This window comes from Strix uralensis, chromosome 17, assembly GCF_047716275.1.
Source record: "Strix uralensis isolate ZFMK-TIS-50842 chromosome 17, bStrUra1, whole genome shotgun sequence".
NCBI classification, from domain to species: domain Eukaryota; kingdom Metazoa; phylum Chordata; class Aves; order Strigiformes; family Strigidae; genus Strix; species Strix uralensis.
Genome location: NC_133988.1, coordinates 2,849,932 through 2,863,903, shown reverse-complemented (window position 1 = coordinate 2,863,903; position 13,972 = coordinate 2,849,932). Strand labels below are relative to the sequence as shown.

General features: G+C 66.4%; 2 protein-coding genes across 3 annotated transcripts; both read left to right on the top strand.

Annotated features, from left to right (window-relative positions):
- The first annotated feature begins 3,664 nt into the window (after positions 1 to 3,664).
- Positions 3,665 to 8,340, top strand: SEC14L2 (SEC14 like lipid binding 2). Of its 2 annotated transcripts, XM_074887388.1 has the most exons (12): positions 3,665 to 3,793; positions 5,221 to 5,296; positions 5,402 to 5,445; positions 5,654 to 5,713; positions 5,829 to 6,017; positions 6,472 to 6,567; positions 6,835 to 6,895; positions 6,975 to 7,058; positions 7,258 to 7,364; positions 7,446 to 7,585; positions 7,682 to 7,851; positions 7,945 to 8,340. In XM_074887388.1, exons 1-12 carry the CDS (start codon positions 3,740 to 3,742, stop codon positions 8,094 to 8,096), a joined length of 1,233 nt encoding a protein of 410 aa, XP_074743489.1. In that variant the 5' UTR covers positions 3,665 to 3,739; the 3' UTR covers positions 8,097 to 8,340. The 2 variants fall into 2 exon arrangements, with proteins under 2 accessions (XP_074743489.1, XP_074743490.1); XM_074887389.1 differs by lacking the exon at positions 6,472 to 6,567.
- A 155-nt stretch (positions 8,341 to 8,495) lies between these two features.
- Positions 8,496 to 10,172, top strand: MTFP1 (mitochondrial fission process 1). The gene is made up of 4 exons (XM_074887390.1): positions 8,496 to 8,613; positions 9,091 to 9,218; positions 9,295 to 9,527; positions 9,954 to 10,172. The coding sequence occupies exons 1-4, from the start codon at positions 8,562 to 8,564 to the stop codon at positions 10,027 to 10,029; spliced, it is 489 nt and encodes a 162-aa protein (XP_074743491.1). The 5' UTR covers positions 8,496 to 8,561; the 3' UTR covers positions 10,030 to 10,172.
- The last annotated feature ends 3,800 nt before the right edge of the window (positions 10,173 to 13,972 follow it).

Sequence of the window (13,972 nt, the reverse complement as noted above, 5' to 3'; positions counted from 1 at the left end):
GGCCGCGCCCGCCCGCCCCCTCCCCCGCAGCGCCCCCTGCGGGCGCGGAGGAGCCGCCGCCCCGCCGAGAGCTGCCAGGGGGCGCCCGAGAGCCCGCAGAGGGACAGGGACGGGGACAGGGACGGGGACAGGGACGGGGAGAGAGGACAGGGACGGGGACGGGGAGAGGGGAGAGGGAACAGGGATGGGGACAGGGACGGGGACAGGGAGAGGGAGAGGGGACAGGGACAGGGAGAGGGGAGAGGGAGAGGGACGGGGACAGGGAGAGGGAGGGGACAGGGACAGGGAGAGAGGACAGGGACGGGGACAGGGAGAGAGGAGAGGGAGAGGGACGGGGACGGGGACGGGGACAGGGAGAGGGGACAGGGAGAGGGGACGGGGAGAGGGGAGAGGGAGAGGGACAGGGACAGGGAGAGAGGACAGGGACGGGGACAGGAAGAGGGAGAGGGGACAGGGACAGGGACAGGGACGGGAACAGGGAGAGGGGAGAGGGAGAGGGGACAGGGACAGGGACAGGGACGGGGACAGGGAGAGGGGAGAGGGAGAGGGGACAGGGACGGGGACAGGAAGAGGGGAGAGGGAGAGGGACGGGGACAGGGACGGGGACAGGGAGAGGGGACAGGGACGGGGACAGGGAGAGGGAGAGAGGACGGGGACAGGGAGAGGGACGGGGACAGGGAGAGGGGAGGGGGAGAGGGGACAGGGACGGGGACAGGGAGAGGGGACAGGGATGGGGACAGGGATGGGGAGAGGGAGAGGGGACAGGGACGGGGACAGGGAGAGGGGAGAGGGACAGGGGACAGGGGCTGAGACCCAGGGACAAGGGCCAGGACCAGGACGGGCGGCGGGACAGGGACAGGTATGGGGATGGGGAATGGGGATGGGAACAGGGACAGGGACAGGTACAAGGACAGGGGCAGGGACAGGGGCAGGGATGGGGATGGGGACAGGGGCAGGGATGGCGACGAGGACCAGGACAGGCACCCGGACAGGGACAGGGAGTGGGGACAGGAGCCAAGGCAGGGACAAGGGCTGGGCCCAGGCTGGGCGGTGGGACAGGGAGAGAAACTGGGAGAGGGGCAGGGAGCGGGACAGGCAGTGGGACCAGCAATGGCAGTGGGACAGGGACAGGCATGGGGACACACCCCACATGGCCCTGCTTCCCTGTGGGTGCAGGGGCACACTGGGGTACCACAGGGCTGCAGGGACACGTGTGCCCTCGGGGACACAGCCCTGGGTGCACGGGGACACGTGTAGCCCTGCACACATGGGCACCCCCCATCTGCACACCCCACATGTGTGGGCACACGCCTGGGTGACATGGGCACATGCTAACACCCAAGTACCCCAAAATCCAACTGCCCCCCCCTCACCTGACACCCCTCAACTGTCCCCATTCCAGCAGGTGCCAGGCAGCACCGCCGGTGCCGCTGTCCCGGCCACGTGTGCCGGGCACATGTGCCAGCGGGGGGATTTGCCGGGAGGATCAGCTGCCACAGGGCAGGGGCCACGCCACAGGGACGGGGACTCGGTGTCTTGACATCCCAGCTCCCACGGCTGCTGGATGCCCGCGGGACGGGTCTGGGTGTGTCCCCAGTGTCCCCTGCGTCCCTAACCGTGTTGCAACCGCGGGGGTTTAATCTTAGGGTGGGCAGGGCCCCTCCGCCCACGACGGGCAACCGGAGCCGGTTTAACCGCACGGCAAAGCATCCCTATTGCCATGGGTTCGGTTGTGCCATAAACAGCAGCCTGGGAGCCTGTCTGGCTCCGGGGCTGGTGGTCACCGATGTGGGGTTCTGCGTGGCTTTGGTGGAACCCAAAATGGGAGCCTGGGGAGCTGCTACCACGAGCGCTGCCCCACGGAGGGGACATGAACATGGGACCTGCGTTGTGGGAGGCTCTGTGGAACATCCACAGGTTCGTGGGATGTGGGTGGCTTCAGGAGACACCTACAGCTGCAAGGGACACATATGGCTTCATGGGACACTTATGGTTCCATGGGATGTGGATGGCTCCAGGGGACATCCATGGCTCCATGGGACATGCACAGCTCCATGGGACAGCCACAGCTCCAAGGGACACATATGGCTCCATGGAACATACATGACACCTTGGGACACCCATAGGTCCATGGGACACAGATGGCTCCATGGGCCATCTGTGGATCCATGGGGGACACATGGCTCTGTGGGACAGCCATGGCCCCATGGGCCACCCACAGCTCGAAGAGACATGTAGGGTTCCATGGGACATCCACAGGGCCGTGGGACAGATGCCTCGATGGGACGTGTCTCTCCATCCATGGCTCCATGGGACACGGATGGCTTCACAGGACATCCATGGGTCCATGGGACATACACAGCTCCAGGGGACAGCCACAGCTCCGTGGGACACACACAGCCCCACAGGGACCCTCACTGGAGTCAGTCTGTTGGTGCCAGGGCTGGGGTGTGGGACCTCTGCAGGGACCCCATCTCCTGGTCAGGACTCCCCCCCCCCGGCTGGGGTCCCCTGCTCAGGAGGTCCCCTCTCCCTGGGGAGCGAGGGCCACTGTACGTGAACTGGCGGTGGGAGGGTGAGCTCAGTGTCCCTGGTGCCTCTGCCCTGTCCCTGTCCCCTCTCCCTGGCACCCTGCCCCTGCCCCAGTCCCTTACCCCTGTCACCCTGTCCCCATCTCTGTCCCCTGCCCCACTTTCCATCCCTGTTCCCACATCTGCCCCCTGTCCCCATCTCCCATCTCTGGTGCTGTCCCCATCGCTGTCCCCTCAGCCCTGCCCCATGTCCCCCCCGTGTCCTCCCATACCTCCCATAGCCCCATACACTGCTGTCCCCTCCATACCCCCATACCTCCCACGTCCCTCCATACCCCCCCACCCCTCACCCCCCCCATACATCCCATAATACCTATGCCCCTCCATGTCCCCTATACTCCCCCATAGCTTCCATTCCCCCCATTCCCTCATACCCCCTATAGCCCCCACACTCCCTCATACCCCCCCGTACTCCCCCAGAGCCCCCCTTTCCCCCCATGCCCTCATACCCTATAGCCCCCATATGCCCCCATGCCCCCATTACCCCCTACACCCCCAGTCCCCCCAAGCCCCCCCATGCCCCCATACCGCCCCATACCCCAATGCCCTCATGCCCCCGTCTCCCCTATAGCCCCCATACCCTCCCATACACCCCAAGTCTCCACATGACCTCATACCCCCCAAGCCCCCCCATACCCTCTATAGCCCCCACACCGCCCCATACCCCAAGCCCCCTCGTTCCCCCATTACCCCCTACACCCCCAATCCCCCCAAGCCCCTCCATGCCCCCATACTGCCCCATACCCCAACCCCCCATTATGCCCTACATCCCCAAGCCCCCCACACTCCCCCATGCCCCCATACTGCCCCATACCCCAAGCCCCCCCATTACCCCTATTACCCCCAAGCCCCCCCATGCCCCCATACCGCCCCACACCCCAAGCCCCCCCATGCCCCCATTAACCTCTACACCCCCAAGCCCCCACACCGCCCCATACCCACGCCCCCCCGTGCCCCCCCGGCCAGCCCTCGGGGCGGCGGCGGGCGCTGACCGGGCGGGCAGGGGGCGGCGGGCAGGGTCCAAGGCCGGGCGGGGCGGGCCGGCCGGGCGGGGCGGGCCGGGGGAGGCGCTCCGGAGCCTCCGCAACCTGCCGCCGCCCCGGCCGCCCGGCAGAGGCGGCGCATCCCGCAGCCGGGGCCGGGGCACCATGAGCGGCCGCGTCGGGGACCTCAGCCCGCGGCAGGCGGAGGCGCTGGCCCAGGTGAGCCGGGACCGGCAGCCGGGGGATGCTGCGGGGGGGCAGCGGGGCCGGGGTCCCGGGGCCGCCCCAGGGCGCTCCTGCATCCGCTGCCCTCTGCGGCGACCGGCATCATCCCCCCCCCACCGCGGCGACCGGCATCGCCCCCCCTCCCCCGTTCCCGGCTCACGTCCTGGGGTGCTCCCGCTGCCTCATCCCCGCCTCTCCCCGGAGCCCCAACCCCCGGGCTGAGCCCCCCCGGGGCGCTGCCCTCTGAGGAAGGACCGTTCTGGGGGGGACCCCTTGCCAGCTGAACCACCCCGCCACTGGCCCACCGGGGTCCTGGGCACCGGCGAGCCCCCCATCCCTCTCCCATCCCTCCCGGTGGTCCCACCGACGGCTGGGAAACCTCCCCCCCACCCACCGCGGGGCTCCGGGGGCCGAGGATGCTCGGCCGAAGCAGTGGCGGTCACCCACCGCGGTGGCCGTGCCACCCAGGGCCACCCTCGACGCCTTCACCAGCACCTCGCCGCGGTGCCGGGCTTTATCCGGGTTTATTCCACCTCCCCAAGAGGGCAACGCCGGGGACTTTATCTTATCGCTGCCTTTCCAACCCAACCAAACTCCAGACGCGGGCGATGACCCCAGCGGGCTCCAGAGGCCGGGGGGTGGGAGCAGGCACGGGGCACGGAGCCGAAACTGTGCCAAGGCAGCGACCGGGAGGCAAGAAAGGCGAGCTGCAAAACCCGTCCGCCGGCCCCTTGTTTTTCTCAGGGTGAAGAAGCTAATCCCGGGTTTAATTACACTTAAATTCAGCGGGAGATAATCTAATCAGCCTCATTAAAGGGAGGTCCCTGACTGGTACAGAGATTTGGGCCGTAGCCTGGCTGGGGTGAGCGGGGCCGCGTGCCCAGGGTACCCTGGCTCCCCCCAATCCCCCCAGTTCTGCACCCTGCCACCCTCCTGCTCGCTCTGCCTGCCCAGGGGGGGCTGTGACCCGCTGGGGTGTCACCAGAGCAAGGGGACATGCAGTAATTGGTGATCGTCTCCATCCCAAAGGACGCCACTGGTGGTGGCAGAGGAGGGGACTGGTCTCTCTGGTCCCTGCGGGGCAAGGGTGGATGGTGGGACCCTGCCCAGGGGGTGCCGGGTGGGTGACAGCCCCCACTCACACCCTCGTGCGAGGGGACCGGCTTGGGGACACCCGGTGCTTGGTGGCCGGCCTGGGGATGGTCCCCTGCCAGGGAGGAAAGCAGAGACCGGCCGCTTGTCCCGGCTGGACGTGGTGGTAGGGACGGGGCATGGGGTGTCCCTTCTGCCCTGGGACAGTCTCAGTCCTGGCTGGGACTCTTTTTCTTGGGGGGGGGGACAAGGAGGGCACAAACCTCCAGCCTTAGGGCTTTTGGGGTGGGAGCGGGGATCCCTCTGCCAACAGTTCCTCTTCTCTCCAGTTTCGGGAGAACCTACAAGACGTGCTGCCCTCCCTGCCCTCCCAGGACGACTATTTCCTCCTGAAATGGCTCCGAGGTAACCCCGAGGTGGGGGGGTGGGGGCTGGAAGAGCCCAGGGGAGGCTGTGGAGCTGGGGGGTGGGGATGCTGGTGGTGGGGCTGAGCTCTCTGCTCTCTTGCAGCGCGCTCCTTCGACCTGCCCAAGTCAGAGGCGATGCTCCGCAAGGTGAGAGGGCACCCCGCTTTTTGGGGGGACCCCACCACACTGCCATCAAGCTCCCAGTTGTCACCTGGCATGGGACAGCGTGCCATGGGCCACCAGCCCACCCCCTCTCTCCCAACAAGGGTGACCTGCCCATGGAGTGCACCTCATCCCATGGGATGGGGGGGTCCCCAAATCCCCTCACCCTGGCTTGCTCTGACCCCCCTCACAGCATGTCGAGGTCCGCAAGCACATGGACGCCGACAACATCATCGCCTGGGAGGCCCCTGAGGTGGGTGTCCCCAGCCCCGGGGTGCGTGTCCCTGGAGGTGACTGTCCCCCCTCACCGGGGGGGGGGGTGGGTGGGGGGGGTGCGTGGTCCCCCTGACCCCCCCATGCTCCTGCAGGTGATCAAGAAGTACATGTCAGGGGGGATGTGTGGCTACGACCGGGAGGGCAGCCCCATCTGGTACGAGATCATCGGGCCGCTGGACGCCAAGGGGCTGCTCTTCTCCGCCTCCAAGCAGGACCTGCTCAAGAACAAGTTCCGTGACTGCGAGGTTCTGCGGCACCAGTGCGAGCAGCAGAGCCAGAAGGTGGGTGCCTGCCTGCCCGTCCCTGCCTGCCCATCCCTGCCTGCCCCCCCAGCCCAGCTCCCCACTGTCCCCACCAATCCGTGTCCCCACCAGCCAGCCCCATCAGTGCGTGTCTGGTCCATCCCCACAACCCAACGTCCTCCCCAGCCCTCTAGGTCCACACTTGGTCCATCCCCACCAGCCCGTGTCCCTGCCAGCCCCACAAGTCCACGTCCTGTCCATCCCCACCAGCCCACGTCCCCGCTGTGCCCCTGTCCCAGGACCCACACCAGCCCGCGATGGCCCTTCTCCCCACCCCAGCACTTGGGAGGAGGCTCTGGCCAGGGGGGGACCAGCCCGTCAGGGATTACCCAGTCCCCGGGGCCGGTGGGGAGCCCCCCCCTCCCGCGGGTCCCCACAGCAGCCAGGCGCTGCCTGAGCCCCAACCCCCCTGCCCCCCGTCCTCCTGTCCCAGCTGGGCAAGAAGATCGAGATGGTGCTGATGGTCTACGACTGCGAGGGCCTGGGCTTGAAGCACCTCTGGAAGCCAGCTGTGGAGACATACGGGGAGGTGAGGGGCTCCCTGCCTGACCCCCCCCTTCCCCGGTTGGGGACCGCAGCCTTCCTGGGCTGCGGCGGTGACACGGGTGACGCAGGGATCCGGGCTGACTCATGGCCCCGAGGGATGATGCAAGAGCAGTTCCCTGCTGGTGCCCTGCACGCCCCCCCCCCGGCGTTTCGGGGTGGGGGTCCCGGCCTGTGCCCCGCTGTGCTCCCCCCTGTGCCCAGGTGGGGACATGGGACGGGAGGATGACCTGAAGCTCTCCCTGTGTTGCAGCTCCTGTCCATGTTTGAGGAGAATTACCCCGAGTCTCTCAAGCGCCTGTTTATTGTGAAGGGTGAGTTCAGCCCTGGGGTCCCACTCCCCCCGGCTGGGTGCTGACCCCCACCCTAACGTCTCCCCCGTCCACCCCTCAGCCCCCAAGATCTTCCCCGTGGCCTACAACCTCGTCAAGCACTTCCTAAGTGAGGACACCCGCAAGAAGGTCGTGGTCTTGGGATGTGAGTCCTGACCCCCTCCCCGGGGTGTCCCCAGCTGTGGGGGGGGGGGGGGGGGGCGCCAGTGGAAGCCAAAAAGGGGGTGCTGTGTCCCCCTCCACTTGGGGTGAAACTGCAACTTTTGGGGGGGTCCCCAGTTGGGCTGGGGCTCCCCACAAGGGTCACAGCCTCCCCCAAACTCTGCGGTCCTCCCCCCCGCCAGCCAACTGGAAGGAGGTCCTGCAGAGGTACATTGACCCCGAACAGATCCCGGTGGAGTACGGGGGCACCCTGACAGACCCCGACGGGGACCCCAAATGCTCGAGCAAGGTAGGAGAAGCCCCCACTGGGTCCCTTAAGGGTGCACGGGTGGTCCCTCCCATACCCGCCTCCATCTCCATCCCCTTCTAGATCAACTATGGGGGGGACGTGCCCCAGCACTACTACGTGCGGGACCAGCTGGCGCAGCAGTACGAGCACACGGTGGTGGTCAACCGCGGGTCGTCCCACCAGGTCGAGTACGAGATCCTCTTCCCCGGCTGCGTCCTCAGGTGAGGAGGGGGCTCTGTGCCACAGGAAGGCGGGGACGACACAATGGTGGGTGTCCCCAGCTTGGCCGTGGGACCCTGACGGCTCTTCCGGCACAGGTGGCAGTTCAGGTCGGAGGGAGCTGACGTGGGTTTCGGGGTGTACCTGAAGACCAAGATTGGGGAGCGGCAGCGGGCGGGCGAGATGACCGAGGTCTACCCCAACCAACGCTACAACTCCCACATGGTGCCTGAGGACGGCTCCCTCACCTGCTCCACGCCCGGCATCTGTGAGCGCGTCCCCCTTCCCCGGGGTGCTGGGGGGGACCCCCTGAGCGCTCCCCATGTCTCTGACACCCCCCCCCTCCCCTTCCTTCCCGCAGACGTCCTGCGCTTCGACAACACCTACAGCTACCTCCACGCCAAGAAGGTGAGCTACAGCGTGGAGGTGCTGCTGCCCGACACCGCCTCGGCCCAGCAGATCCAGCAGCTGGGGGACAGGCTCAGCGAGGTGGCCCTCAACCACAGCCCCTAGCCAAGGCCCCGGGGCCCCCCCACACACCACAGGGCTCCCCCCAGGCCCCACGGCTGTGGCCCCCAGGGTGCCCCCCCCCCCCCCTCCCCGCGCAGGAGGATGGAGAGTGGGCGCTGAGTCCCGGAGCTTCACGGGCCGAGGCGGCGGGGGGGGACTGAGCGCGGGGCCCCCCCCTTCTCTGTGCCTTACGGGGGGCCCGCGCCCACCCGCTGCTGCGTGGGGGGGGAGTAAAGGGATGGACTGAGCCGGGTCTCCGCTGGTTTTTGTGTGTCCCCCCCCCGCTGCCCCACAGCGCCCCCCGGCCGCTCCCCGCACACCACGTGACCGCCGCCATTTCGCGCGCGGGGCGGGGCGTGGTGACGCACGTTCGGAGGCGGGGCCTGGTGACGTGACGCACGCTCGGGGGCGTGGCCTCGTGACGGCGGGGCGGGCTCGGGCGGCGGCGGCGGCGGGAGCGCGCGCGCCATGGGGGCGGCGGAGCCCGACCTCTACCGGGACACGTGGGTCCGCTACCTGGGTGAGCACCGGCACCGGGCACCGTAACACTGCGCTGGGGACCGGGGACCGGGCAGTGCGCTGGGTGCTGGCACCCAGCACCGACACCGGGTACCGGTACCGGCGAGCAACGCTGCACCCTAGGCACTCGAACTGGCTACCGGGACCGCACGCCAGGCACCGGGACCGCACACTGACACCGGTACCGGGTGCCAGCACCACACACCGGGCACCGACACTGGGCACCGGCCGCGCGCACCAAACACTGCCAGCGGGTACTGGCACCAGTCACCGTCACTGGCCCCGGGACCGGTCACTGGTCCCGGCGGTGGGGACCGGTCACAGACACCAGCAGCAGTGCGGGTCCAAGGTGACCCGGCTGCTCCAACCCCCCCCCCCCCCGCACCGCGCAGGATCTGTCCCTGCTCTCAGTGGCACGGGGACACCCCAGGGGTGACACGGCCGGTCCCCAGCCCCGCTGACCCCCCCCGCCCCCCAGGTTACGCCAACGAGGTGGGCGAGTCCTTCCGCCCGCTGGTGCCGGTGCCCGTGGTGTGGGCCAGCTACGGCGTGGCCACCGCCTACGTGACCGCCGATGCCTTCGACAAGGGCCGCAGAGCTGCCACCGTGAGTGTCACCCTCTCCCCCCCCCCTCCCCAGCTGCTTCCCCACACACACACTGACCCCCCCCTGTTCCCCCCAGGCCCACGCACAGGACCCTGCCCAGGCCACGCGGGTGGGGGTGGCCGTGGTGGACACCTTCATCTGGCAGAGCCTGGCCTCAGTGGCCATCCCCGGCATCACCATCAACCGCCTCTGCGCCGCCTCGCTGGCCCTGCTGGGTGCCCTCACCCGCTGGCCCCTGCCCCTCCGCCGGTGGGCCACCACCGCCCTGGGGCTGGCCGCCATCCCCCTCATCATCACCCCCATCGACAGGTAAGGCAGGAGGGGACAACCACGGGGACACCCCCTCGGGGACAGACAGGTACTGCCACCCCATCCTGGAGCGCTTCTCCTCCCAGGAGGGGCCTGGGGGAGCATGCGGTGACACGGGACATTTGGGGGGGGGGGGGGGGGGGGTGGGGTGGGGTGTGTGTCCCCATTCCAAAGGGGTTTTCCAGGGTCTGGCCAGGACACGGCCCTGCGGGGATGGAGATTAACAGGAACTGGGCGCTGAGCCAAGGATTAGTGAGGGGAGGCTGCCCTACGCCTGGTTTTGGTAGGGCTGAGGCATCGGTGACATTAGGGACAGGGTCCCAGGGGGAGGAGGGACAGTTCCAGCCCCCCCCCCCCCCCCCCCAGCCAATTAATTGTACCCCAAGGAACCCCCTGGGACCCCACTGACCCCCTCTCCTGCCACAGGTCTGTGGATTTCCTGATGGACTCCAGCCTCCGCAAGCTCTACAGGGCACCAGGAGAGCCCCCAGCCCCACACTGAGCCCCCCTGGTCTGGGGAAACTGAGGCAATGCTGCTGATTTTGGGGTGCTGTGACCCATCTACTGTGAACCCTCACTCTGGTGATGGCCCTGGAGTGGCCACCCTGCCCTTTGGCTGGTCCTAATAAACCATTTCAAGCCTGACCCTGTGCTGGGTGATGCTTGGGCACCGTTGCTGTGCCAGAGCCAGCGAGGACACATGGTGGGACACATGGGCCTGGCTGTGTCCCAAGCCCTGGAGGATCTCCCTGCATGCCCAGAAGAGCCCTGATCACCCCACCAGCACCCCCAGGTCCTAACTGGAACCCCTCCATCCCTCCACAGCCACTACCAGCCTCATGGGACATCCTGGGGACTGTCCCCAAGGAGCTACCACCATGTCTGAGATCTTCAGTGGTGCCTCCAGGGACCCCAATCCCCCTCAGCCAGGAGCCACCAGCTCCAGCACCACGGGCTGGTACCAGGAGATGTGGCTTCCAGGCATGGTGGTATGGTCCCACCCTGTGGGGACATGGTTGCAGCCCTTGGTGACATCCACATAGTGCCACCAGGAGAAGCTTTAGAGAAAAAAAAACACCATTTATTGGTTGGGGGGGGGGGGGGGGGGTGGTGTCACCAGCTCACGCCGAGCCCTGTGCCAGACTGTGGTAGTCAGGACCCACATCACCCCCTTTCTCTGTCTCCCTGGGGACTAGGGCCCCCACCACGCTCTGCAGCTCAGCGTGGAAGGGACAGTGTCGCCTCAGCCGCCGCCGCCGTCCCTGCCGGCGTTTGCCCAGGTGCCAGGTGGCCAAGGCCAGCCCCAGCAGAGCCCCCACCAGCGCGGCTGCCACCAGGGCGCTGCCCACCAGGGCCAGCATGGCCAGCAGGAACCTCTTCACTGTGCGGCATGGTGCTAGAACCAACAGAAAAAAAAATTCAGAGGTTGCTTTGGCACCTGGGATGGTGTGTTTGGGGCCGTGGGGAGATGGTTGGGGGGCTCCACTCACCTTCATACCACGGTGCCTTCTCCTTCTGCACTAGCAATGGTCCAACCGTCTCCCAGTGGAATGTCCCTTCTCCTGGGAGCCCTGCAGGAGGTCATGGCCAATAAATACAGTCTGCCCCCCAAGACTGCCCCCAAGACCCCAAAAACCACATGGGGCCACCACATCCCAGCCCCAGTACCTGACAGTTCTCCCAGGAGGATGTCACCAGACAAACAACCAGTGTCACAGCAGTGGCACAGGGCGCTCTGGGAAGGGTCCTCCGCGTTGTGCCAGCTGGGAGGAAAGGACAGAGCTGGGGGTGGTCAAGGGGTCCCCAGGCTCCACCACAAGGCCCACATGGTGCCATGCCAGCAGGTCCCTCCAGGTTTTGGCCTGGACCTTGGCCACCCCAGAGGAGATGGGGAGGAGCATGGTGTCACCTGGGGCACAATTCATCTGCACCAGGAGGGAGCCAGGATCTGTGGTGGTGCCACCTGGCTACCACAGCAGAAGTATGGCATCCAGATCACAGAGGGGTGACTTGGTCCCCTACATGGGTCCTGTTGACAAGTGGCTTCTGCTCCCAAAGCACCCATGGGTGCTCGTGTCCTGGGGCACTCACTGACAGGGAGCCTGTGCTGGGGCCGAGCTTACCTGGCTGTGACTTGGCTGTAGAAGCAGGACCTGGCACTGTGACCCCACGCCGTCAACAGGCAGCGCACATAGACCTGCCGAGACACCAGCCCCGGGCAGGACATGCCATCACCATGTCCTTCCTCGGGGGTACTGCTCTCCTCCCACCCAACCCCGTGGGGTTGAGACCACCCCAGCAGGAAGCAGGATGCCCCAGGAGGGATGGTGCTTTGGGAGCCGCAGGTCATCTCCCAGGGGACCTCTGTCCCACCACTAAGGACATCACCCCAAGCTCACCTCTTCCTCCTCGGGCTCATCCTCCAGCGTGGGGGCCAGGATGGTGAGCCAGAGGACAGACACCCCTCTCTGATGCTGGACAGACACACTCCCCAGCTTCTGCCCATGCAGGCACCTGAGGCAGGAGAGCAATACAGGGACATTCCCAGGCTGTCTCCAGGCCCTGGACATCCCTCCCCATCAGGGGGTCTTGCAGGACCTCTGGGTGCCTGGAGCAGCAATCCCCACCTCCTGCCCCACACGCACTGACCCATGGCTGTTCACCACCATGAAGACCCTCCTGGAGTGTCCCAGCTGCTCCGAGCTGGTCCCATAGCACTGGTCCACGTAGATCTTCAGGGAGATACCAGGACTGAAGTTGACCCTGGCCTCCAGGCGGATGGCAGAGCCGGGGCTGAGCACCAGCGGCTTCTTCATGGCACTGGGGTCCCCTGAAGAAGAAGGGAGGGTGGGTTCAGTGCGACATCCCCAAGCCAGTCCCACCACTCTTTGCCTCCACCCCTGTGAGGCAGGTGCCTGCCCACAGCTCCCTAATTTCAGAGCCCACCCCCTGTCCCTGGAAGCCAAGAGCTGCACTGGCTCTGTCACCTCATCCTGGCTTCCCTGCCTGCTCTCCAGAGCTACAGCACCTTCCCAGTCCCCCCCCCCTAGAGCTGAGAAGCACATCACCCATCAGAACGGGCAGTTGACCCCCAAAATCCAATCACAGCATCAAGCACAGGATTGGGAACATCTCAAAGCCTTACACCCTCTGCAAGACTGGGAGTGGAGGTCTTGTAGAGGTGGCCACCTTCTCGTGGTGGGCCCTAGGGCTGAGGCCAGCCTGCAGAAAGCACTGGGTGCTGCTGGTCAAGCCCAGGGGTCTTGGCTGCAGCCATCCTGTGGTCTCATTCCCCAGAGTTGGTACCCAACACAGGACACAGAGCACTCACCATCCAGGAGCCTCAAGGTGAAGTTCATGATGGGGTCCTCTGAGCCATGGTGAGAATGACCCCCATCAGGCATGGTGGCAGCAGCAAACACTGGGGCCACAGCCCTTGTCCCCATGCCTGAGGACACCACTGGAGCCACCACTGTGTGACCTGAGGACTCTAAAGCAGCTGGAGCCCTGGTGGTCCCTGCAGCAAAGGGAGGGTTTAGCCAGCATGGCTGAGAGTGCAGCAGCATGTCCCAGGCACAGTGGGGACATCCAGGTCCTCAGATGGTCCTGGGACTCATGGAGGGCAGGTGGCAGCAACACAAAGGAGGGAAGAGCACCCAGGAGCTCAGCTGGGTTTGGGCACATTGGGATGCTCCTCCATCCCCAGCTCCCCCAGCCAGAGCCACCCCTGGGCTTGGTGGTCTGGCCTTGGGGTGGGACCACTGTAGTCACTGTGGTGAGGGGGAGGGGGTGCTCCACAAGGGTCACCGCAACCCTCCCAAAATGCAAGGTTAAGTGTCCCCAGCCACCCCAGCACCAGGCACACCTGGGAGCTGCTCATGGGATGGGAGACCATTGCCAGCAGCTATGTACCCCCCCAATAGCTCTAGTCCCCCTACCCAAACCAGGTCCTTACAGACCTGCTGGGACCAGGGGGCACAAGGAGCTCCTGGCCAGCCCCCTTGCTGCCACCACACATCCCCAGAGTGCAGAGTCATTTTAAGAAGTCTCTCCACCAAAGAGACCTGTACCAGCAGATCCAGGAGGGGACCAGCACCCAGACAGGACCACCCAGCTCCCCCAGTACAACCAGTGGGGGGACTGAGGGGAGCAGCCCTGCTCACCTGCCATACCCAGCACAGCCTCACACATCAGCACCCACCAACACAGCCCCATCCTCAGGGAGCAGCAATTCCACCCCCAGCACCTGGGGGCCTTTAAAGACCAGGGTTGGGTGCCAATGGGCCCCAGCTGGTGCTGCCGGGTTTTGAGGAGTTCCTTGATTTTCTCTGCAGTCAATCAGCAGTCCCACGTGGGGGACTGGTCCTACACACCATCCCAGTTCCATCACAAGGATCTGCACCCATCGCTCAGTCCCCATTCCATCACACAGTCTCAGTCCCTCT